This window comes from Callorhinchus milii, unplaced genomic scaffold (genome assembly GCF_018977255.1).
Source record: "Callorhinchus milii isolate IMCB2004 unplaced genomic scaffold, IMCB_Cmil_1.0 Scaffold30, whole genome shotgun sequence".
Classification (NCBI taxonomy): Eukaryota; Metazoa; Chordata; class Chondrichthyes; order Chimaeriformes; family Callorhinchidae; genus Callorhinchus; species Callorhinchus milii.
In genome coordinates, this window is record NW_024704771.1 from 1,373,289 (window position 1) to 1,397,753 (window position 24,465).

At 44.4% G+C, this 24,465-nt stretch overlaps 1 protein-coding gene across 2 annotated transcripts in view; it reads right to left on the bottom strand.

The window, feature by feature from the left end:
• Nucleotides 1-1,669: 1,669 nt before the first annotated feature.
• The window catches only part of LOC103181032, a 34,816-nt gene continuing 12,020 nt past the window's right edge, over nucleotides 1,670-24,465 (bottom strand). For both annotated transcript variants that reach the window (XM_007897228.2, XM_042344797.1), the window contains exons 4-7: nucleotides 14,581-14,749; nucleotides 10,393-10,509; nucleotides 5,625-8,501; nucleotides 1,670-2,915 (exon numbers count right to left, since the gene is read on the bottom strand). In XM_007897228.2, coding sequence (XP_007895419.1) covers nucleotides 2,404-2,915; nucleotides 5,625-8,501; nucleotides 10,393-10,483 — 3,480 coding nt within the window. In that variant the 5' untranslated portion in view covers nucleotides 10,484-10,509; nucleotides 14,581-14,749 and the 3' untranslated portion in view covers nucleotides 1,670-2,403. The remainder of the gene's footprint in view (nucleotides 2,916-5,624; nucleotides 8,502-10,392; nucleotides 10,510-14,580; nucleotides 14,750-24,465) is intronic.

Consider the following 24,465-nt stretch of genomic DNA (forward strand, 5'->3'; position numbering starts at 1 on the left):
CCTCCCTTCCCTCCCCTCACCCTGACCATTTCCCCCCAATGCTCGGGTCATGACCCAACTGTGCAGCGCCTTGGGACGTCCTCCTGACGTGAAAGGCGCTTTATAAATGGAATCTTGTTGTTGTTGTTGTTTCTCTCTCTCTCTCTTAGTCTGTGTGTGTCTCTATCTTCTTTCATCCACTCTCTCCCTCTCTCACACTCTTCCCTCTCCCTCTCTCTCTTTATCTCGCTCACACACTTCCTATCTCTCCTCATCTATCTCATGCTCTCACTTTCCTATTCTCCCCATCTCTTACACACACTCTCACGCTCCCTTTAACTCACACACTTTCTCTCTCTCACTCTCTCCGCAGGTCTCTCCTGCTTCTCTCTCTCTGCTCTCGTTGTCCCAGAATACTCTGAGATTAAACTGTGATTTGACTCTCAACATACAGCTCGCTCCTGCTCTCCTTTCTCAGTGAAATCCCTTCTCTCTCATTCTGACATATCACACGTTGAACGGAATCAGTCACTTGGTAATTACGAGGATGGTACCAGGAATGAGGGACCTTGATTATGAGGAAAGGCTGGAGAGGTTAGGATTATTCTCATTGGAGCAGAGAAGGTTACGAGGAGACCTAATAGAGGTCTTCAATATAATGAGGGGATTTGATAGGTTAGAAAGGGAAAAACTGTTGGGCGTGTCGGTGACTCGAGGGCACAGATTCAAAATAGTATCTAAAAGAAGCAGAGGGGAGGTGAGAAGAAATTTCTTCACGCAGTGTGTTGTTCGAATCTGGAACACATTGACTGAAAGGGTGGTCGAGGCCGATTCGATAACTACTTTCAAAAATGCGGTTGATGGGTATTTGAGGAGGATGGGTTTGCAGGGTTAAGGGGAAAGGGCTGGGGAGTGGGATTGACATTACGTTGCTCTTTTCAAAGAGCCGCACAGACTCGATGGACCGAATGGCCTGTTTTTGTGCTGTACGATTCTATGATTCTATGATTCTAAGTGTGACAGAGAGAGATACATAGAAAGAAAGAGATCCTGAATGATTATATGAACTCCTCTGCTCAGTTATAAGCTAATTGTTAACATCAGCTATACTGAGAGAGAGAGAGAATGAAACAGAATGAGGGAGAGCGAATCAGGGATAGATTGAGATGGAATGAGAGTTTGAGTACGAGAGACAAAGAAAGAGTGTGAGAAGCTGGGAAATGAGAGAGAGATTGAGTGAATGAGGAAGGAAGGGAGGGAGGATGTGACTGAGGAATTGGCTGATGTGAATGAGTTCATGATTGAGGGCCAAACTGATTGACTGAATAAGAGAGGGAGTGACAGAGGGAAGGGCCAGTCATTCAGTGAATGAAGGAGGGATGAGTGAGTGATTGGGTGAGTGAGTGAGAGTCAACTTTCTCCAGTTGGACGCCCCCCTTGCTCGCCTACTTCAAAGGCTGTCTCAAGAACTTCCTCTTCGACCGCACATTTGGTCATCATCTTACCCCTACCTTCCAATAACAGTGACGCATCTATAAAGTCTGATATTAACAGTGACAAGTCCATATAGGCTGTCCTACCCTGTGACACCGCAGTCTGGCGTCTCCTGTATCTACTCCTCGTTCTGTTTCGTGTCTCATATTTCATCACAGCCAATCCTGACATTACGGTTTCACACTTCAAAAGATTGTACATTCGTCAATTTTATTGCGACACGAACTCAACACAAAACAAAACAGCATTTGTGTATAGCGCTTTTCACATCAGGAGGACGTTCCAAGGCTGAAAGTGTTAAATTATGAGGACAGCTTGCATGAACTTGGTCTCTATTCCCTTGAGTTTAGAAGGAGGAGGGGTGATTTAATCGAGGATTTTAAATAATAAAGAAATTCGATAGTGTAGATACAGAGAAACTAGGCCCCTTGTTGGGGGGCAACGTGGAGCAAGGGGGGCATTGTCTTAGTATTACAGCCAGGCCATTTGGGAGTAAAATTAGGAGCAGTTTTTCACCCAAAGGCCAGTGGGAATCTGGAACCCTCTCCCCCAAATGGCTGTGGATTATGCTGGATCCATTCACATTGTCCAGACGGAGGCGGAGAGATGTTTGTCAGGTCGGGGTGTTAAGGGATACGGGGCAAAGGCAGGTAACTGGAGTTGAGATACAGATCAGCCGTGATCTGAAAGAAAAGCCGAACAGGCTCGAGGGGCTGAATGGCCTCCTCCCTTTTCTATGTTCCTACATCACCTCCATTCTCTGCCCGGTAACCCCCATACCCTCTCTCTGAATGGTCACCCTCACCCATCTCTCTCTGCCCGGTAACAGGTGACTCACCCCGTATGCACTCTCTGATTGGTCCCCATCATATCTCTCTCTGACTGGTAATGGACCCCGTTCCCCCTCTCTGATGGTCACCGTCGCCCCTGCTATTGGATCAGTGTCAGCTCGGTGCCCCGCCGTATGCTGAAGTAAGGGTAGAGTTTCTCAGTGAACGTGTCGATGAAAGTGAAGAGACGAGACATGTGGACAGCGTTGTACAGCGACACCTGTCCTCCCTCATAGTCCAGGTACACGCCCAGCACCCGGGGGTTCACACTCATGTGGAGGGGTGCAAGAGGTGATGTTAAAGCTTGATATTCCCGATTGACCAGCCTCACAGCCCAGACTCCAGTCTCAGGTTCATGTGTGAAACTCTCCTTCCTGGGCACAGACTCTTGGGCCACCCCCACTATCCAATATGGGCTGTTTTCCACTGCTACCTCCCAGTAGTGTCTCCCTGATGTGAACCCCTCAGACCCCAGGACACTGGCCCAGTGACTGAACCTCTCCGGGGTGTCAGGAAACTGCTGACTGTAACCGAGTCTCACTCGGGTTCGGTCCGGCGACAGGAAGAGCCGGGGATTGGCTGTGTTAGGATCCAGAGTCAGAGAGGCTGGAGCTGAAACAGAGAATGTTGACATGTTGGTGTTCATGTGGTGAACGGTTGATGTTATATTTCAATGGTTCATTCAGTGAGGTTTGGATTCCTGCTATGTGTGTCTCAGCCAATTGTGCACAGAATGGCCCACAAACAGTCATGGATTGAGTGACAAATTAAATTTTTTTAAAGGAAGTATTACCACCACAAATGTAAGTTGCCAATCGACTGACAAACCAGGTTCCTATTTACTTCCTATTTACAGATACAGATAGCAGAGGCATGTGGAGTAAGAAAATTTGCCCAACCAGGAATCGAACCCATGTCTCTCCTTTGTAAGATTGAATGCTCTAAACGCTGTGCTACAGGTCTCCATTTCATATGGATTTGCAAGTATGAAAAAAGTGGGTTATAAACTCTCTAATATGATATGTGAAAAGGTTAATTTGGCTGTTGAGACTATGATTTCCAAAGCCACCAATATTGTTTTTTCACCTCGTTGTGGAGCAGAAAAGTATAAAGAGTAGAATATATGTTGATTTTCTACTTTGATTACCTTTTAGTGTGATCTTTCAGCTCTGTAGCCTCTCAATGTATTGTTACTTTAGTGATACTTGTGTAAGACAAGGGTGCTCACTATTTTCAATGTAACATTTAGGTTTCAAGGAGACTTTGGATTATTTATTTAATATTTGGTTGATGACCAGCTGCATCACCGCAAGTGTGGTGTCTTTGCTGTGTTCCCTTTAGTGTCAGAGGTAAATGTGTACAAAACGGTTGGGTTGCACACTGGGGCTGGTGTAAGGAGAGTCAAGGCTTTATTGAGCAATAAGAGTACAGATACTTATCGTAAAGTTACGTGGAGTTCCTGGCAGCTTCCATCTGCACTTGTTGGATATCAGATGACAAGTGACTAAACTCTGGGGGACAGCGGGATTCGGGAGAGGGTGGAGGGGGGGAGGGGTGTGTGTGAAACGGGGGCTGTTTAGCGGGGATCCCTCGTAGCTGAACTGTCTCAAAGTAGGGTAGAGAGCGGGGGAGTAGAATTGATTTGGGTATCTCTAACTGGCACAGATACGATGGGCTGAATGGCCTCCTTCTGTGCTGTATAATTCTATGATTCTTTTCAGTAATATGCTTACAATGAGATATGAGAATCGAGCTCACCATCTGTGGCAATCTCCAGCCTGGTCTCTGAGCCTGGCAGTGCTCCATGCCTGATGACAGTGCAGTCAGCCTGTCTCATTGGCAGGACATAGAAGGGCAGCCGTCACTGGGGATAGGGATTCTCCCAATAGGCCCTTAAGCATGCCAAAGTCCTTGTGGGTTGAGCAGCCCTTTGGCCCAGCAAAGGGAACCCTGCCAGAGGATACCCTGAATGGCGAATTATGTGGTTTCAGCTGGTTAGTTTCCAGCAGTTACTTCAACTCAAACTCCGGTGTCACTAAGCCATGGCTCTCGCCAATTTGCAGCTATTATTCTCCCGAATTATGTAAGCAGGATGTGTCCCTCCAGGAAGAGTATGGATTCCATTCCAGATATGGGAATATCCATTGTCAGTGGGATACATGAAATTTTACGTCTGTTTTGGATTCTCTTTAGCTTGTTGATGAGAATAACCTATGTCAGATACCTAGCTGTCCACAAAAAATGCCTGTATACAGATTCAACGTAAAGTAAATAGCACAAATTTGTGCATCAGCATTGTGACTGATAATTTCTCTTCTTTTACATATCAGATTTCTAATATGTTGAGATATAAAGCACACAAAATACCCTGACCATTACCCTGAACATACTCTTCCCACGCAATCATTGACCACCCGCCACATCACCCACTGGTCGATCACCTCTTCAACCCCTCACCTCCCCTAACTTTCCATCACCTCACTGCCCCTGCACCATTCCCCCCTCCCCAGTTCTGCTTTGCCATATGATATATCCCACAAACTTGTCATGCTCCCTGGAAGCTTATATCATTCCACTTATCCCTCACCCAATATTCTCCTTATTTCTCACGCGATATTCTCCTTATTTCTCATACAATATTCTCCTGATCTCTCACTATTCTCAAAACGTGAATCTCTGTATCTTGTTCTGAACAACTCAGCCCCCAGTCCCAGTTCCTATTATTCCACTGCCCATACCCAGTGTCTCACTCAATGTGTCTCCATATCTCACTTTTGTGTCCTTATTACTCCTCATACCACACTCCTCCTTCATGAACACTCTCCATCTGATACATTAATCATTGGTGTGAATTGATATCTTTCCTTGAGCCGGTGCGGTCACGAAGGGCCAAATGGCCATGTTGTGCACTGTAGCTTCCATTGTTTCTATAAACATATATGAGTTATTTGCATCCCTCTTGGTCATAGTCAAAATGTTTGAAAGCGGATGTTTGAAATCTTGTGGTCGAAGCCTCTATTATATTCTCCCTGGCTTCCCTCAGACTTCTATTAGGGATAATTTGACTCTTAACTGCCTTTGATTATAAAGGAAATGTATTGCTATGGCATGATTTTCTGTTCATCACTCGAATTTATGTGCAGTATCTCGCACTCTACCCCATTTCCATTGCTGTAGATGTCAGTGAAAAAATTCAAAAAGAGGAACAGTTCAATTCATACCTTGCCTTCAAATTCCATTCATATTATTCTGATCCAATTTTCAATAGAATCTTGATTAACAACTTCACTCTCCCATTTTTCCTATCTCTCTCTCACTTACCTTTATGAAGAACCCCCGTCAAACTTTTTGTTTTCATCTTGCTCAGAGCTGTAAAGAGTTGTGTCATACTGTGAAAGTTATCGTCCTCCCTATCACTGTCATTGCAATTGGTGGGCTCTCCAGAGGTTACGGTATTGGTGAACATAGCTGAGGTGTTGAATCTGAAGTGAACTGGCATCTTGTCTTCTTTGGGACATGGTAAGTCAGATTGGACGATGGCTTCGAGAACAGGAGGAAGCTGTGTATCTGCGAAGGTGACCAGTACACGGATGTTCTCAGTCACATCTTTACTAAACAGGGAAAGAAATGAACTAAATTGATATTCCTGACCAGAAGTTAATTGCACTAAATAGGCTTGGACAACAAGATACAAAGCATCGATGTGTTTTACACCATCTTGAGAAGAAAAGATGCCTTTGATCTGATGATAAAGCTTGTACCATCTAATGTATTCAGGCACATGCTTATTTTGTGATGTTTCCCCCAATCTGGGGATATCTACAATATTCAGAGAGAAAGGAATCCTGAATTGCTCTTGGTGGTTGACTTCATAGACAATGATTGAAGATGTTTCAGCCTGGGAGCGGTTTGTTACTTCCTCGGTCATTTTGTAACGGAACGAGTCCTCCTGCTCCACACCAAGGATGTAGTTGATCATAGCATTGATGAGACTGTTTTTTCCAAATTCTCTTTCTCCGAGAAGCAAGATGGTCTTTTCACTCCGTGTGGGTGAGCAGCTTCCAAAGCTGTATTTTATAAGCTCTCCATTCTTGCCAAGTCTCTGTGTATGTAATGGGAGCTTGTAAATAGCATGACTTCTGGTTATTAATGTGCTTCCTGTGAGAGGCCTTCGGGCCCCTGACTTTGGTTCTTTGTCTGTTGTTATTGAGGCCAGCTGACTGGGTGCACTCGCTACCTGTCCACACACAGCAGACACCCTCAGTGTGTAAGTTGTGCCGGGGTTCAGCCCCTTCAACATATGAAGAAGTTCACTGCTTTTCGTCCTAATCGTTTTCCATATGTTGGGCTCAGGGCTGGGGATTCCGCTCATGGTTTCTCTATACTCTAACTTGTAGTGGTCTATAATGACCCCATGTCCAATCTGGGCAGGCATGTCCCAGGAGACTTCCACATTACACTCCCCTACCAGGCACATTGTAACCTTCTCTGGGGCACTTGTGGGCAGTGTTGTCACACTCACAATATCACTAGGTGGACTACACGCTGCTCTGTATTGGATCTGATACTCCAGGTATGGAGATAAACTAGTTATGGTGCATAAGTCTGATTCCATCTCTGTGTTTGAAGTTGCCCATTCTTCCCCCTGGGCATTGCGATATTCCACCCAGAACTGGACGGACTCACCATTGCCAGGGTCTAGTGCCTGTAACTGTAGCTTTATACTGTCGTGTGTCTTTCTACAAACTGAGGGAGCCTGTGGTTGTGCTAGAGGCTTGAAACAGCGGCTTACCAACACTCCCCCTTCATACAGGTAAATGGAAGCTCCCACATGCTCCTCGTCTGGCTCAGAAGCAACAATGAACTTTGTGTTTTTATCCGCTTTGTTGGCTTTGTGAAACATCAGGAATAATCGTGCTCGCTCTCTCATTTCACGGGACACATTCACTGAGTAAATCCATTCCTTCTCATCTGATGTTGCAAGCTGGGTCTTCTCAGTGGTTTCACATTGAAGATAGTTGGCCATTTCTAACAAATACAAATCTTCCTTGTGCAGCGATGTGAACATGAAGCAGATCACATACACTGTGGTCATGTCCAGTATCTCCCTATCCAGCTCACTGCGTGATTTTACCATTTTTATGTCATTCATTTTGCTGAGGTAACCTCTGACCAGAGAAATTTCCCTGTTCTTGTTGTCCAGCCATTGTATGAGTGATTGGCTTCTGAATGGAGATTGTTCCATGTTCTTCAGAATATCTGCCAGTTTCCCTTCCTCCTCCTCACCTCCCCGTATCGATGGCAACACTCTAGCCAAGACTTTCTGGAAATCCTGTTTGTACTCCACGCACATCGCTCTGAACCTTTCGATCTTTTTTTTTATCTCTGGACATTGATCACTGACTTGGTCTTTCATCATATCATTGCATCTTATCTCAACCTCATTGATTTGCTCCAGAACAGCCTGGGACCGATTGACCATATTTATACTGATGTCTGTTACAAACTGAGCTGCTTTTGAGTCAAGTTGGTGGAGTGGGTAGAGCCAGGCTTTGACAGGCACCACTTGCTTTCCATCCTCTCCCATCAGCTGTGGCAGAGTTGTGTACACCCTCATGGCATCTTCAAATGTAGTGGGATTGTTTGGAAGTGCAAAATCACCATAAAAAGTGCAGCTCAACTTCTGGGCAATTGATTTTTCTTCTTCTTTCATTTTCAATGCACCTTCACCATGGATTCCAATCTTTGGGATGATGTTAATAGACATTTTCATTGTACCCTGAATATCTGTTACATTTTCTGAGGAAGAGACTTCTCGATCAAACACAAAGAATGCCTGAGCGCCGTACAGCACTGCTGTGATCACGTGCGTTGCTGTGCCCTGATCGAACACGTAGGGATAAGACACATTCTGGCGCCCCAAGTGGGTCATTGTCAATTGTTCAAATGTTGTTGTGGTGGAATACTGGAGGGTCACTCGGGCCTGCTGCTCAGATTCCTTTCTGTCATTCAGGAACTTTGCAGAACCTTCCACCTGAACCAATCCACCCAGAAAGCTCCCCTTCAATGTCGCTGTGACATTCAGGGCATTAGTTTTGTCCTCAATGCAGTCAGAGACAATGGTATTAAACTCTGTGTTGGGCTGAGATCGCACATCCAGATTATTTTTCAATGTTTCCAAGTCCCACAGTGTGACACCTGGAAAATGAGACATGGAAACATACTGACACCGAGTCTAGTAACAGGACAGGATTAAGAGGGATAGTAGTGGAATCTACAGTGGATTCATAAGCAGGCAAGCGGAGGTTAAACAGAGTTTACTCAGCAAAGTTACCGAAGGTAGTAAGGTCCATATTGATTCTAGTAATATGTTAATATGTTGCTTTGTGTGCATGTGTGTGTGTGTATGTGTGGGGTGGGGTGGTGGGGGCGGGGTGGTGAGATCATCCAGGTTTTTGCCACATGCGGAAAACTCTCACTGTGGTTAACAGTATCCAAATCAAGCTGAGATTTCCATTCATCCCGCCAAAACATGGAAATCCCAAGAGGTTATTGTAATGGAATATGCATTCTCTTCCCAGAGGGACACATTCTGCTTACCTAATTCTGGAATTTATTAGATACAAATTGTCGACAGTCAAGGTTTGAGGAGCCCAGAGTGTATGTTCTTATACTGCTGCAGTCTATTCAGATACAACCATATTACTATATTAATATTGCTTTCTCATTGTTTGTCCAGCTGGAACCCTACCCATTAGGACTTTAGCTTACAGGATTAATAAGAGCTGAGTGGGATGACTCCCTGCCCCTACTGAATAGTCTGCCCTTACAGTTCCTGCTGATGAGCAAGGGTGGGCTGTGAAGTCATTTCCAGTCCCCTACAATACTGCCAGCTTGCCCGGCTTAGAAAACTGATGACCGAAATTGTCAGAGATGCCTGGCTCGATTCCAAACATTTTATTGCCTCCCATGTCTCCTTTGAGCTGGTTCAGCAATATACAGGATCGTTGCAAAATATAACGTGCTATATACTGAGTACAGCAAATATAGAGGATTCAGACAGAACATAACTCTGCCCGCACTCAGTACAGTAAATAATAAAAATAATTCTTGCATTCATCGTGTCCTTTCATATCTTCAAGAAAGTGCTTCACAGAATGTACCATTAGGTGAATTGGCTGTATGTTTTGAAGGAAAATGCAGCAGCCAGTTACACAAACAGTTCATGGATTGACTGACTATTTTTTTGAAGAAGTTATTACCCCTGTAAAGCGATCTGCCAATTGACTAAGAACCAGGTTCCTACTTACTGTTACGTAAACAGAGGCGTGGGGAGAAAGGAAACTTTCCCAAAGTTTTGCCCGCTGCAAATTGAACCTGCGAGGCTCGTTTGCGAGGCTAGTGCCCTAACGACTGAGCCACAATATTCCACAGGAGTAAACTGTAGTAAATGTATGGAACAGCCTCTCTCGGGAGGCAGATAGTGGAAGCGGAAAGTGCTATTTTTCTCAAGAGCAAATTAGATAGATTTCTGTTGGGAAATATTATCTGGAAGTATATTGTATAGAGGATTCACACAGAACATAACGGTGCCCAGACTGAATAAAGTATTCCCGGGCAGAGCAAAATCTTAGATAGCTTTCCTCACTCCACACACCACTATTTGTAAGTAGGAACCTGGTTATTAGTCTTGGCAGATCAGTTTCCAGAGATAATGTTTCCTTCAAAAAACAGGTGCACAAAATACAGTCAACTCACTTAGCAGTATATTCTGCAAAGCGCTTTGAGAGGTCTCAATGACATGATAATTCACTAAATTAAAGAATTATTATTCATATCATTATTAAAATGTGCCACTTTGACTGCGCCTAATCACCTTCCCCCACCTCTTCTTTTCTCGGGGTCTGAGGCCATCCATGGGCAGCACTCTGAGATATTATTCTATGTTAAGGAACCTATACACGTTTTTTTAAATTGTTGCTGTGGTGTGCTTAAATGAGTTCACTGACATGTTTGTTTCACTTCCAGCTATTATACTTCCTGTATCTTGACACATGGCGGTGTCAGAGCACAGATTGGCTGACATTACCTGGGATCAGAGAGTCTGAGCGACAATCGTACAACATCCCCAACTGGAATGGACGGCCTAAACACGCCAGCTCTGTGCTCACATTTGCCATCGTCAACACAGGCCAGAACGTCACTGCTGCAGAGAGAGAGAAACAATTGTTATTATCATTGCATAGAAATATCTCATTATTTCATAGATACATACTGTGAAATAAATTATAATAATAACTATTATTAGAACTAGAGCATCAAGCTCCATATCAGGTGAAGGGCGCTATTGAAATACAAGTTATTCTTCTTGTGTTATTGTTAAATGTAGTATTTAGGCATTAATTTAATTCTCCGTCAACCATTCTATTCTTCTCCACCACCTTTCCTCTCAGCTCCAGATTCACGGTTCTGACTTTATTTGGATTCATGCTTATCTATCACAATGTCTCCACTTTATATCTGCCAATGGCTTCTCTTCCTGCCTCTGCACTGTCATATGTGGCATCCTCGGGGCTCTATCCTCTGCACTGTTCTCTTTAATATCTACGTGCTCCTGCTCATTACTGTCATCTGCAGGAATGGGGCTAATTTCCACCAACAGATGTAACAGAGTTTAGGAGGAACTTGGTTTTGCTCACAAAGGGTAGCGTAAGACAATTGAAGAATCTTAACCCTCCCCACACCCCCTCAATGTCGTGCTCCACCACTGTCAAGCACTCTGAGGTGCTACTCTGCGTGAAGGGCGCTATAGAAAGTTAACCAAAAAATGTTGACCAAAGGCAAAGCAACCTGTCTCCTAGAGAAGCTACTGATTACATGTGCAAGCAAGCAACCATCGTCGGCAAATGAGGTAAGAGACAGTATCAAGGTGGAAGGAAAGACAGTATCAAGCTAATGGAAGGAAAAGTGGAAATCCAGCGAACTGAGACAGGTATAAAAAAGGGACACAAATCAAGAAATAATAGGTCAAAATGGAAATGGCGGTGGTGGTGGTGGAGGGGCGGGGGGTGTCGGGGACCTTGCAAGTGATATTAAGGGCAACAGTAAAAGTTGTTATGATTAGATTAAGATAAAAGGGAGTGGTAAAGGGGAATTTGGGCCCTGTAATAAATATAGGTGAGACAATTCTGGATAATAATGAAATGGCAAACTAGGTAAACTAATACTTCCGTCTGAACATAGAGGAAGAGGACAAAATACCAGTGATACAAGGAAATGGTAATGGAGACAATAGTGAGACTAAGGATAGACAAATCTCAAGGAACTGATGGTATCCACCCCAGGGTACTAAAAGTAACACAGTAGGAACTTCAGTTGTGGGGAAGTTACTGGAATCTCTCAATGACTGAGCATTTGGACAAGTATGCACTCATTAAAGAGAGTCACCATGGATTATTGAAGGGTTGGTTTCATCTAATGAATCTAGGAGGAAACTTTACACAGGATATATTGTGAAAAGGGGCTATGGAGTGTATTTTGTGGGTGAAAACGGCAGAAAATTTTCACAAATTAATGTCCTCCACACAAACATGGAACCATTGTTAACCAGGAACCTGGCAGAAACTCTCTTCTCTTTGCCGTGGGATCTTTATAAACAACAACAAATACCTTGCATTTATGTAGTACCCTCTTTCAAGATAGCATCCCAAAACCCTTGACAGTGGGGGAGCGCGACTCTGAGACTGGGTTAGGGTAGAGGTGAACATATGATCATGGGAAGGAAGGTATGTGGGGAGGTTAGGCATCAGTATTTATTATGAGTTTAGACTGAAATCGCATGAACTAATTGGACTGAGTGGCATTTTTCAGCATAAATAAAATAATAGTAATCTTTCATTTGGTATATTACCTTTCACATCAGGAGCAGGTCCTTCAAAGTCCTTCACAGAAATACACTCTGTGAGCCTATAAGGTTGAATGCCAATTAAAACCCAGCTTAGTCCCACAAGTATCGTTGAAATTAACCACAATTTTGGAGGGAATTGTCAACCAGGACATCGGGAGAAACCCCTTCTTTGTAGTACTTTAGATTCTGTTCATGTAAATTGTGTTGATTATTGTAGGTGCAACAATATCCCAGACCAAGCTGGAAATTACCATCAGGAAGTGTCCCGCTGTCGCTTATTCACAACAAAAAACTCTCGCAAAGTTAAATTGGAATAAGTGTCCTGTCACCTTAATTTCTGAACAGTTTATATTTTGTAAAGCGCTTTGAGATGCTCAATTTTACATGAAAGATTAATGTGAGTTATCGTCATACAAGGACTGCAGAGAATACAAATTGTACGGGTTTTTTTGGTGAGCCAGATTGCTTCCACTCATCCCCCACTTACCCGAATTAAACTGAATCATATTCCTCCAGCAGGAAGACATGTATCCTGCAGACAAGTCTCCACGTCCACCCCCCTCACCCCATCTAATTTCTAGCTCATCAACAACCACAAATTACATCTATATAGCGCTTTTCATGTCCCAGGAGGACGTCCAACATCAATAGAAGATGTCGATCCGATTCCTTACTCATGGTCTCTCAACCAGATTAGGTGACGGGATCGCCTCTCCAGGTCAAGCCCGAGCTGAGCCTGGTGACTAAGTGCTCAGTGCATTTCAGTTTCTTCGGCTCCTCTATGTGAGGGCGGATCAAACTCCTCAGAAAGGAAATACTGCAATACTGATGCCAGCCACAAGGGGACCGACAGTATCGCTCTCCAGACAGAAGCCCGTCCTCCCATACTGTAATGTGGCAAGCAGGTCCAACCCTGTGGCTGCTGAGAGCAACATGCTGGATTTGAGAAATGTGTCGGGGCTGCGAAAGCAATATTTGTTTGTTTCCCTTCCTAACCCTTAAAAATACCCCACCACCCCTTAGACAATGAGCTTGCTTCTATCCCATCACTATTCTCAATCAGTCCTTCTCTCTCACCACCATCCTCACCCTTTCTTTCTCCTGGAAACCTCTAAACCAGTCCGAGTATTCTCTGCTCCAGCTTAGGCATCCACCATGGTTCTCAGCCATCCCAACTAGCCCATCACCCATTCTATCCAAAACAGTGGCCATCACTGAAAGGCAAACACCCCTTCCCTCCTCCACATCCTCACACTTCGCAACTCTCCACCGCCACCTCGGTCACTTCTCCCCCACAGCCAAAAAAACACCTTACCTTCTCTCCCTACCCCTCCACCATTAGCACTCAGCATTTCAATATATCCGCTCCCTTTCCAATAAAGCCCCCAGTGAAGCCCCTTCCCCTTAATCATCAATGGACGATGTGGATCTGATTCCCAACTCATGGCAAGTCATGCGACTGGATTACCTCTCTGGCCTTGGCATGCCCAGCCTGAGCCTAGTAACCAAGGGCTCAAGGTAGATCCATATTTTGTTTTCTTTGCTCCTCCTGAAAGGACAGATCAAATGCCTGAGATAAGGCTTCTGACTTTCTGACCCAAGTCAACAGAGAACCAAAGGTATAGCTTTCCTAGCTTTAGCTCCAACTCCTATGAAAAGCCTTGGAGATGTCAGGGTTGTGGAATCCCCGAATGACCAATCCTCAAAGGTAGAGCACTGACAGCAGTACAGCCCAGGCAGTAACTGATACAAACAAATACTATGCCAACAAAAAACAACATATAGCGTCCTTTATGTATGGTAGTATCTCGGAGTGCTTACCAATTGGTGGGGCCTGAAGCTGAGCTATTGGGAAGCACAGCTGAAATGTAATGTCTTCAGGCGCAATTTGAAAATGTGCAACAAAAGGGCAGGGCAGAGGGATTGAAGAAGAGACGTCCAATGTTTCAGGGTATAGTGGCTGAAAGCACGGCTGAAAGCACCATCATCGATGGTAGAGTAGTGTGCGGAGGAGTGTGGAGGAGGGATTAGCAGGAAGCTTTGGTCAGTCGAGCAGAGGTGGCAGGTTGTTGGTTGGACAGTAAGCAGGTTGGAGAGGGAGGGAGTTGCCAGACCACAAAGGGATATGAAGACCTGTGTGTCGATCTTGAAGTTGATCGGTTCTGTGATAGGGAGCAAGTGGAGCCCAGCAAAGACTAGTGTGATGGATGTATGGAGTTTAGAGGGGTGAGTACACGGGAGGTGGATTTCGGAATTAGTTCGAGTTTGTGGAAAGTGTAGCTGGGGAGTCCAGCCAGGAGGGCATTGGAATAGTCCAGGCAGGAGATGAAGAAAGCGTGGACGAGGGATTGAAGTTTCACTTGATCTTACCTAAAAGATGAGAAGCGATCCCTTGTTCCCTTCTTTGTTAAATAAACTGCAGCAGGTCCCAGGTTGTCTGTCTCTGTCACTGTTCGTCTCAGTGAAATAAGTAGATTCCTGACCTTTGTGAGTTTCTCTTCTCCCGTTACTTCAAATACTTTTACATATAAACGACTCACTGTAGAATGATACAAGGAGGAGGTTCTCTGACTTTGAGGATCACGTGTAAGGGTTTGGTTAGCTGCCAATACTGCTCTTCAGTCACTGCAGTAAACAGCAAACATGACGCATAGCTATTTTGCCAAAGTAGTCAAGTTCGGATCTTCACAATTAAGCTAACAATATCGGAAAGTATTGTTCTTGGTTCACTTTCTCAAACCCATTTAGAGTGTTATCTACCTCTACAAGGTCAATTGTGAGATGCTATATCAAATGCAAGATTATTATTATTATTATTAATAATACGCTTTATAAATAGGGGCATAAAATACAAAAGTCAGGAAGTTATGATGAACCTTTAACAAAAACACATTTTAGGCCTCAGCTAGAGACTGTTCCATACTTTCAGAAGGATGTCAATGCATTGGAGAAGTTGCAAAAGAGATTTACCAGGATGGTGTCAGAAATGAGGGACTTCAGTTATCAGGAGAGGCTATAAAAGATAGGATAATTCTCTTTGGAGCAGAGAAGGTTAAGAGGAGACTTAATACAATTTTTCAAAATTATGAGGGCATTCGATAGGGCGAACAAGGAGAAATTATTTCTACTGATGGGTGAGTCGGTAACCCGAGGAAACTGATTTAAAATAGTTGTTAAAAGAAACAGAGGGGAGGTGAGTAGAAATTGTTTCACATAGCCGTTATTGGGATCTCTAATGCATTGCCTGAAAGAGTGGTGGAAGCTGATCCGATAACAATTTTGAAGAGAGAAGTAGATATTTATTTGGAGAGGTCAAGTTTGCAGGGCTATGAGGAGAGCGCGGGGGTATGGGATTGATTTGGAAAAGCTCTTTTCAAACAGCCATTTCAAACAATGAGCCGAATGGCCTCCCTCTGTGATGTACAATTGTATGATTCTAAGCTGTGGCTACAACCTAGGATAATAGGATCGGTAAAGAAATCCAGACAAGCCGGACAAATTAACTTCTTGGTCAGGTTGTGAGCTTGTTGAGATGCCTTTTCACCGTCAGCAATTCCTGATTCAAAACTGCTTTTACTTTCCACATCAGTGTTGCTCCTCCAAGATAACCAGACAGAGGTGTTGTCCAGCTCCGCCCTGTAAGCGTGACATATCAATGGAGTCCATCCTGAGCACAACTACAGAAGACTTTAGGGACGGTTATCTGACTGTGTGTTTTGTGGATGAAATGCAGCAGCCGATTGTGCCCAGCAATGTCACACACACAGTCCTGTGAATTTTCGAGGTCGTGGCATAATCTCCCATCAAGCCTGCTGCTGTTTCCCTTGAGTGTGAAGGAAGGAGGGTTGGAGGGGATAAGGGAGTCAACCTCAGGTGATGTGACTGATGATGTGAGGTGGGAATCCAGGCCACCCTCTGTGGTGGTCTTGATGGTCCAGTTCCCGAGCTGGGTGTAACTGACCACTGAGAGCTCATTGGCTAGGTTTGGAAGCATTGAAACACTTAGCTGTAAATAAGAAGCGCTTTGGGACGTCCTCCCGACGTGAAAAGCGCTATATCAAATGCAAGGATTATTATTATTATTATTATTAAGAACAATACTTGCATTTGATGTAGCGCCTGATCGCATCTTCAAGCCATCTCAAAGTGCTTCAACAATTAGAAACTATTTCCACTGGCAGGTGGGCTGGTAAATTGGACACCGATTTAAAATAGTTGTTAAAAGAAACAGGGGGACGTTGAGGAGAACATTTTTTTTTACACAGCGAGTCTGTTCACAGTTCATGTCTGGAATGTGTGGCCTGACATGGTGGTGGAAGGCGATTCAATAATACCTTTTAAGAGAGTAGATGATAATTTGGGGAGGACAAGTTTGCAAAGCTATGAGGAGAGCGCAGGGAAGTGGGATTGATTTGGGTAGCTCTTTTGAAAGTGCCAGAACAGATACGATGGGCCAAATGGTCTCCTTCTGTGCTGCATAATTGCATGATTCCATCTATAGCTAGAATGTAGGCTAACAGGATTGGTAAAGAAATCCAGAGAAACTGGACAAATTAAATCCTCGGTCAGACTGTGAGCTTGATGTTGAGACTCCATTTCATCCTGAGCAATTCCTGATTCAAAGCTGCTTTTAATTTCAACATCAATGTTGCTCCTCCAAGATAACCAGACAGAGTTGCTGTTCAACTCCGCCCTGTAAGCTTGACTTATCAACGGAGTCCATCTGGAGCACAACTACAGAAGACTTTAGGGATGGTTATCTTTGAAAGGGGTTTAGAGACACAACCAGTGTTTGCAATGGCAAAGCAAAATTCTAGCAACTGCAATGCACACCACCCCCACCCCACACACTCCCTGCTCCTCAAGCCTTGGCACTTGGCAAACTGATCCTCATGCAGCCAAACCTGTCATCAACAACGACTCAGTGAACTGGCCCAAAGTATAAACCCTGAGAAACGTTTGGTTGTTAGCAGAGAGTGGGGGCTCAACATAATAATCCTTGCATTTGATACAGTGCCTTACCATGTCTTTAAGACGTCTCAAAGCACTTCACAGGGTATAAAGTGTAGTGACTCTGTATTTTGGGGGTGAAACACGGAAGTGAATAGTGCATGGCAGTGCCCTACAAAGAGTCGTGCACTGAGCGACCAACTTACTGTTACTTTTGCAGGGACTATTACCCCTAGCAACTGATCCACCAATCGACTAAAAAGGGGGTTTCAGTGGCTTGGGCTATCATCCCGATGTGAAAGGTGTGTTATAAATGTAATGTTGTTGTTGTTCCGACTTGCTGCAGGTACACCTGTGTGTGCGGCAGTTTGTACGGAGTAAGGAAACGTGCCTAAATTTGTGCCCTGACCTGCCAGGGAATCGAACCCAGCTCCTCTAGCTTGTGAGGCGAGGTTCTAACCACTGAGCTAAAGGACGTACAGGACAAGACCACCTGGTCAAGAGCTTCGTGGGGAGGGGGCGGCAATGGTGACGTAGCAGGAGCCCTACGCGGTGAGACACAGAGAGACACAGAACTGCGAGAGAGAGAGAACCACCCCCCCACCCCACCAGCACCCCAACAGGGACAGTTAGAGAGAAAGAGAAGAGCACACCCTCACCCCCACCAGAGGGACTGTTAGTGAAGGAGAGGACACCCTACTCCATAGGGTCAGTCAGAGAGAGAGAGAGAGAGAGAAGCCCCCCTCCCTCCAACCCCCTTAGTGACAATTAGAGAGACAGAAGATCTGCACCCTCCCCCCCACACACATAGGCACACTTAGAGAGAGAGAGAGAGAGAGAGAGAGACAGAGAGAGAGAAAGGAACCCCAATCCCTCCAGAGCGACAGTTAGAGACACAGAGGAGCACCCAACCCCCCCCCCCCCACAAGGGACATTTAGAGAGACAGAGGAGGCCCCCTCCCCCACAAACAGGCACGGTGAGGGAGATAGAGGAGCCCCCCACCCACAGGAACAGTTAGAGAGACAGAGGAGCTCCCACCCCCCCACAGTAACAGTTAGAGAGCGTGAAGAGCCCTGATTCCTCAGAACCAACAGCTCCCCGACTCCGAGGTGACAGCCTCCGCTTGAGCCAGGCTGACTGACCGACGTCTTAAACCAATAACAATAATAATAATGATCCGGGCATTTAACACAGGGTCTTATCATTTCTTCAAATCGCATACAAAAAAGTTAGTCAAAGGAAGAGTGGCGCCGATTAGGAACTAATTAAGAGATTTTCTTCTGGAGGCAGAGGGCATGGCTGCCGTACTGATTAAATAGTTTACACAAAAGAAGGTCTTTACAAAAGAAGGGGATGCAGCCATTCCCGCAACATCGGAGCAGAAGCTAGAGAAATTGGATAAGGTAAGAATAAACTGAGAGGAAGTACTAAAACGTTTGTCAGCGCTCAAGGTAGATAAACCACTCAATCCGGATGAGATGCATCCTAGGTTACTGAGGCAAGTAAGAGTGTTAATAACTGTGGTCAAAATCTTTCAATCCTCCTCAGTTAATAATAATAATCCTTGTATTTGATATAGCACATGTCATGTCTTCTCGACGTCTCAAGGTGCTTCACAGAATATACTGTAAAGTGAATTGCCTGTATATTCGTGGGCGAACCGTTATGATGAACCTTTATAAAACATTGGTCAGGCCTCAGCTGTAGTATTGGGTTCAGTTCTGAGCCCCACTCTTTGGGAAGTATGTCAAGGCATTGGAGAGGAAGCAAAAGAGACATACCAGGATGCCATCAGTAATGAGGGACTTCAGTTATCAGGAGAGGCTAGAAGAGCTAGGATTATTCTCCTTGGAGCAGAGGGGGTTAAGAGGAGACTGAATAGAAGCTTTCAAAATTATGAGGGTATTTGACAGGGTGAACACGGAGAACCTAGTTCCAATGGTGAGTGGGTCGGTAAACCTGAGGGCACTAATGTAAATTAGTTGTTAAAAGAAACAGAGGGTAGGTGAGGAGAATTTTTTCACATGAATTGTGGGCATCTGGAATGCATTGCCTGATAGGGGAGGTGGAAGCCGATTCGATAACAAATTTTATGATAGCAGTAGATATTCATTTGGGGAGAACAAGTTTGTAGGGCTATGAGGAGAGCGCGGAGGTGTGGGATGGCTTTCAAAAATCTATTTTCAAAGAGAGGGCATAGACACGATGGGCTGAATTGCCTTCTTCTGTGCTGTATAATTGTATGATTCTAAGCTCTGGCTACAACACAGCATAACAGGATCATTAAATAAATCCAGACAAACCGGACAAATTAACTCCTCAGCCGGACTGTGAGCTTGTTGAGATGCCTTTTCACTCTTAGCAATTCCTGATTCAAAATTGCTTTTACTTTCAATGTCAGTGTGGCTCCTCCAAGATAACCAGACAGAGTTCCTGTCCAACTACACCCTGTAAGTGTGACTTATCAACTGAGCACAACTACAGAACACTTTAGGGACAGTTATCTTTGAAAGGGCATTAGAGACACACCCAATGTTTGCAACTGCAAAGCTAAATTCCAGCAACTGCAATGCACGCTGTACGCTCTGGGAATACCCCCTCCCCCCCCCACTCCCTGCTCCCCAAACCTTGGCACTTGCCAACCTGCTCTTTATACATTCAAACCTGTCATCAACAACCACTCAGTGACTGACCCAAAGTATAAAGGTTGGTCTCTGAGAAAGGGTTGGTTGTTAGCAGAGAGTAGGGGCTCAATATAATAATCGTTGCATTTGATACCGTACCTTACCATGACTTTAAGACGTCTCAAAGCACTTCACAGGGTATAAAGAGTAGTGACTGCGTATTTTGGGGGTGAAACACGGAAGCGAATAGCGCACTCCAAGGTAAGAGCCTCCGCCGGAGCCAGGCTGACTGACCGACGTCCCACAAATAGTCGTGTATTGAGTGACCAAATTGTTATTATTTTTGAAGATTATTATCCCCGAAAACTGATCCACCAATCGATTAACAAGTGAGTTCTTGCTTGGTGCAGGTACTTGGTGTGTGTGTATGTGTGTGGAGAGCAAGGAATAATACCTGAGGTTGTGCCCTGAAATGCATGGAAATCGAACCCAGCTCCTCTGGCTTGTGAGGGGAGATACTAATCACTGAGCTGCAGGACTTATAGGGCGAGAGTACGTGGTGAAGAGTTTTGTGGGGAGGGGGCAGCATTGGTGATGCAGCAGAAGTCCTAAATAATGAGAGACCCAGAGACAAACAGAATCGTGAGAGAGGGAGACCCCCTCCCCCCAATAGGGAGAGTTAGAGAGAAAGAGAAGAGCCCCCCCACCCCCTCCACCGATAGGGACAGTTAGAGAGACAGAGCTTGCCCTCAACATCACCCCCCACACACCCATACCCACAGGGACAGTTAGAGGGAGAGAGAAGCCCCCCCCTGCATTGGAGGATCGAACCCAGGTCTCTCGCTTAAGAGGCGAGTGTTCTAACCATTGAACTACAGGACTCCACAGGACTTATGCGAGGCTGGGAGAAACACAGAGGAGAACAGTTGGAAATAGGAAAAGGCAGGTTAGTGGGAAATTACAAAGATGACATTGAAATAGCAGGAAGAAAAGGAAATAGAAACAAAAATATTAATAAAAACACAGTATATAAAATACCATTTTACACAGTGAAAGTACAGGCATTGTGGTTAATGAAAGGGGACTATGAGGACAATGTAAAACCAGTAATATAGCCACTGAGACGAGTGCCAGAAACCATGAAAGAAAGTTTGAGAGAAACATTAATGAAAGTGGAAATAGGAGAAAACCATAAAGAAAATAGAAAAGCCTGGTGACTTTGGGAGTGCAATAGTGATTGTGGAAAAGCCAGACAAGTCACTAAAAATATGCTTAAACATAAAGAGAAAAGGCCTGGCTTGTTATACAGAGATCAGGCTTGTTATACAGAGATCAGGCCTGTTTTACAGAGGCCAGGCTTGTTATACAGAGACCAGGGGTGTTATGTTTCATTATAAAAGTCCAGTTTAGAACAAAATCCCATCATAAAATATAAATTCTCAAATGGAGAGTCATGTTCATAGTAATTTATAAATACACCAGCTGTACCTGTTGTAGTTAAGCTTGCAATCAAAGAATCCAATATGGAATACAGATTGACACACAGACAGAAACACAGATAGACATTTCAGCTTTATCTATACTCATCTTTGAGGACTCCTGTGGGAGGACTCATTTTGGCTGTGCTGTTCTTTTAATGGGCAACTAACTATGGCGCGCTTTTGCAGTCCTTTCAGCATTGAAGTGCAGCCGTGCTGTTCTTTGCTATTCAGTTTTATTTAATGGAGCTTCTCTATTTGATCCAGGAATTTTACTTATCCTCGAGAGGTTTGATTTTCACTTTGGTATCTTTATAATGATCAATATAAATGTACAATTTATAATCACTGGGATGTCCTCCTGATGTGAAAGGAGCTTTAAAAATGCAATTTGTTGTTGTTGCCGTGGCTTAGCTACGTCTGTTTTCTTTATTTTGTTCCCGCCACCGCTTGGCGACGTGAGTGCTGTATGATACAGATTGCCACAACGCCACGGTCAGCTGGCGTGGACACCAAATGTAACTGCCTGATGCCAAAGCACCACTTTGACTCGGCGGCCAACAGGTGTAACTGCAGCAAAAGATGCTAAAATCTAATACATTTTAGGTCTAACCCATAAATGATAGAAGATACCTAAAACAAATATGCCTTTGTCACTCCCAGTCACAATACTTTTCTGATGAGTTGTAAATCAAGTCTCTACATCAATTGGTTAGTGAGATCCTTCTTGAAGCGCATGCAGATGGAGAGGCAGACATTGTTGTTGCATTAGTATAGAAGATTATTGGACTTGGGGGAACCTTGCATTGTTGTTAACGAGACACGGACTTAGTGGTTGAACAACAATAACTTAGAAATTGTAACCATGTGTCACAGACTCCACCTAAATCAGTCTGATATCATTGTGGAAGGAGAAAGTTGGTTATTTCTATCAAGAGACCTGGGAGATCACATGGAACAACAACAAATTACACTTGTGTTGCGCCTTTCATGTTAGGAGAACATCCCAAGGCACTAAAGGATCAGAAGCTTAACATGACAAGAAATACAAAATACTGCAGATGCTGGAAATAAGAAAACAAAAACAGAAGTCGTTGAGAACACAAGGAAGGGTTCTGACAAATGATCGTGGACCCGAAACATTGACTCACTTTCCTTTCTCCATAGAAGCTGCCTCACCTGCTGAGTGGTCACAGCGACTTCTGTTTTGTTTTCAGAAGCTTAATGTGACTTGACTGAACATGTCTGAGGGTCCAGGATTCAACTGTTGGCTGGAGGGCAGGTAGTTTGAAACTTAGTGTGTCTGAAATCAACATGAGAGGATTTGAGCTGACGGGAGGGGAGCTGAGCTGAGCGTAGTTGAGGTGAGGGTAGTTGAGCTCAGGGGAACTGAGTTGAAGGGAGAGTAGCGCAATATCAAATGCAATTATTATTATGATGATTATTATTGACCCTGGAAGCCACAGCCCTGAAGGGTAGAGTGTTCTTAGGGAATAGCTTCCCAGACAGTGTTTTCAATGGCAAGCTGTGGTTTTAGCTGGTTAGATTCCAGCAGTTTCCCCAACATGCATTCTGGGGTCCTCAAGCCTTGGCTCCTGCAAACCAATGCCTAATACCTTACCCGAGCCCCTGGCTCAGTCCCTTGGCCTTGCCCCCTCTTTACCTGGATCACTTTCATCTTGAACACTTTCTTTTGAAAACTCTTAAGTACTCTGAGACAGGAGCTTACAAATTACCCCAATGTGCTAAACATATGTATTCCTTTGTCATCAGGTGAATGTCCTTTAAAAACAGCAGCTGGTCTGTGAGTCCTGCCCAAACAGCCACTTCCTGGTTTGGGTAAAAGTGAAAATCACAAACAGAGCAGAGAGCTGATGGTGAAATGGCATCTGTACAGAAACTAGAGAACATGAGAAATGAAGCCACTTGTACAATCAGTCTGGAGTTTTACACGGATTTGGTGACTATAGACTGTGGCCGCAACTTCCGCAGAGCCTGTGTTTTACAGTGTTGGGGCACAGTGCAAGGAAGTGTGTCCTGTCCATAGTGCAGGCAGCAGATTCCCCAGAGGGGTGTTTGGCCCAACAGAACTCTGTCTAACATGGTGGAGAGTGTTCAGAGATTGAGCCTGAATCCGAGACTGGAAGAGGCAGAAATCCAATTTGAAGAATGTGAGGAGAAGCTATTTTGTGAAATGGATCAGAGAGCGATCTGTCTGGTCTGTGCAGTGTCCCAAGATTACAAGGATCACACAGTCATTCCCATTAAGGAAGCTGCTGAGCTCCGCAAGGTATGGAATTCATATTAATCCTAACATTTCATACAGCGTCGGGAGGATGTCTGCAAACCATATTATGTTTAGAGAATACACTTAGGAACACAGGCACTGGTATTTACCATTCAGCCCCTCAAGCCTGTTTACCATTCTATTAGATCATGGCTGATCTGTACCTTAACTGTAAATCCTCACCTTTGTGCCATACTAATTGATACCCTGACCTAAGAAAAATCAATCCACCTGAGTCTGAATCCTCCGAATTTTGGGGGAGAGAGTTCCAGATTTCCACAATCTTTTGTGTTAAAAAATATGCTTCCACATTTCACTTATGAAGGTCTAGTTTTAACAATAATATTAAGCCCCTTGTTCTGGAGCCTGTGACCAGAGGAAATACTGTCTCTGTAACTACCCTATCAAAATCCTTCATCATTTTAAACACCTCAATCAGATGACCACTCAACCTTCTAAACTCAAGGGAATACAGACCAGGTTTATGCAACTCTAAAGTGTTGACTGTGAACACAGCTGCCTATTTGCACACACCAATGTCCCACAACCTCCTGACTCAGAGTTCCACAATCTAATCAACTGCACCAGATTGGTTTGATGACTAAGTTAAAGTTTAGTCTAACAGATGAAGCTTTGTCAATGTGCTGTTACACTCTATAATGACATATTAGGAAAGACATGATATTGTGTACAGCTGGTCACTGAACAGCAATCTCACCTGCCTGTGTGTCACAAGTTTGTGTATTCAAGCCCTGGTGTTGGCTGGCTTGCTGCCGGCATATTAGGTAAATGCAGGAGTTCTGAGCGGCCTTGCCATCTGGCTGTGTTTATCGAGTGGAATGGAATATTCCAGCTCTGTCACACAAATGGAATATCCTAACCCAGTAATAATGACTCTGGCCCTTCTCTCTGTTT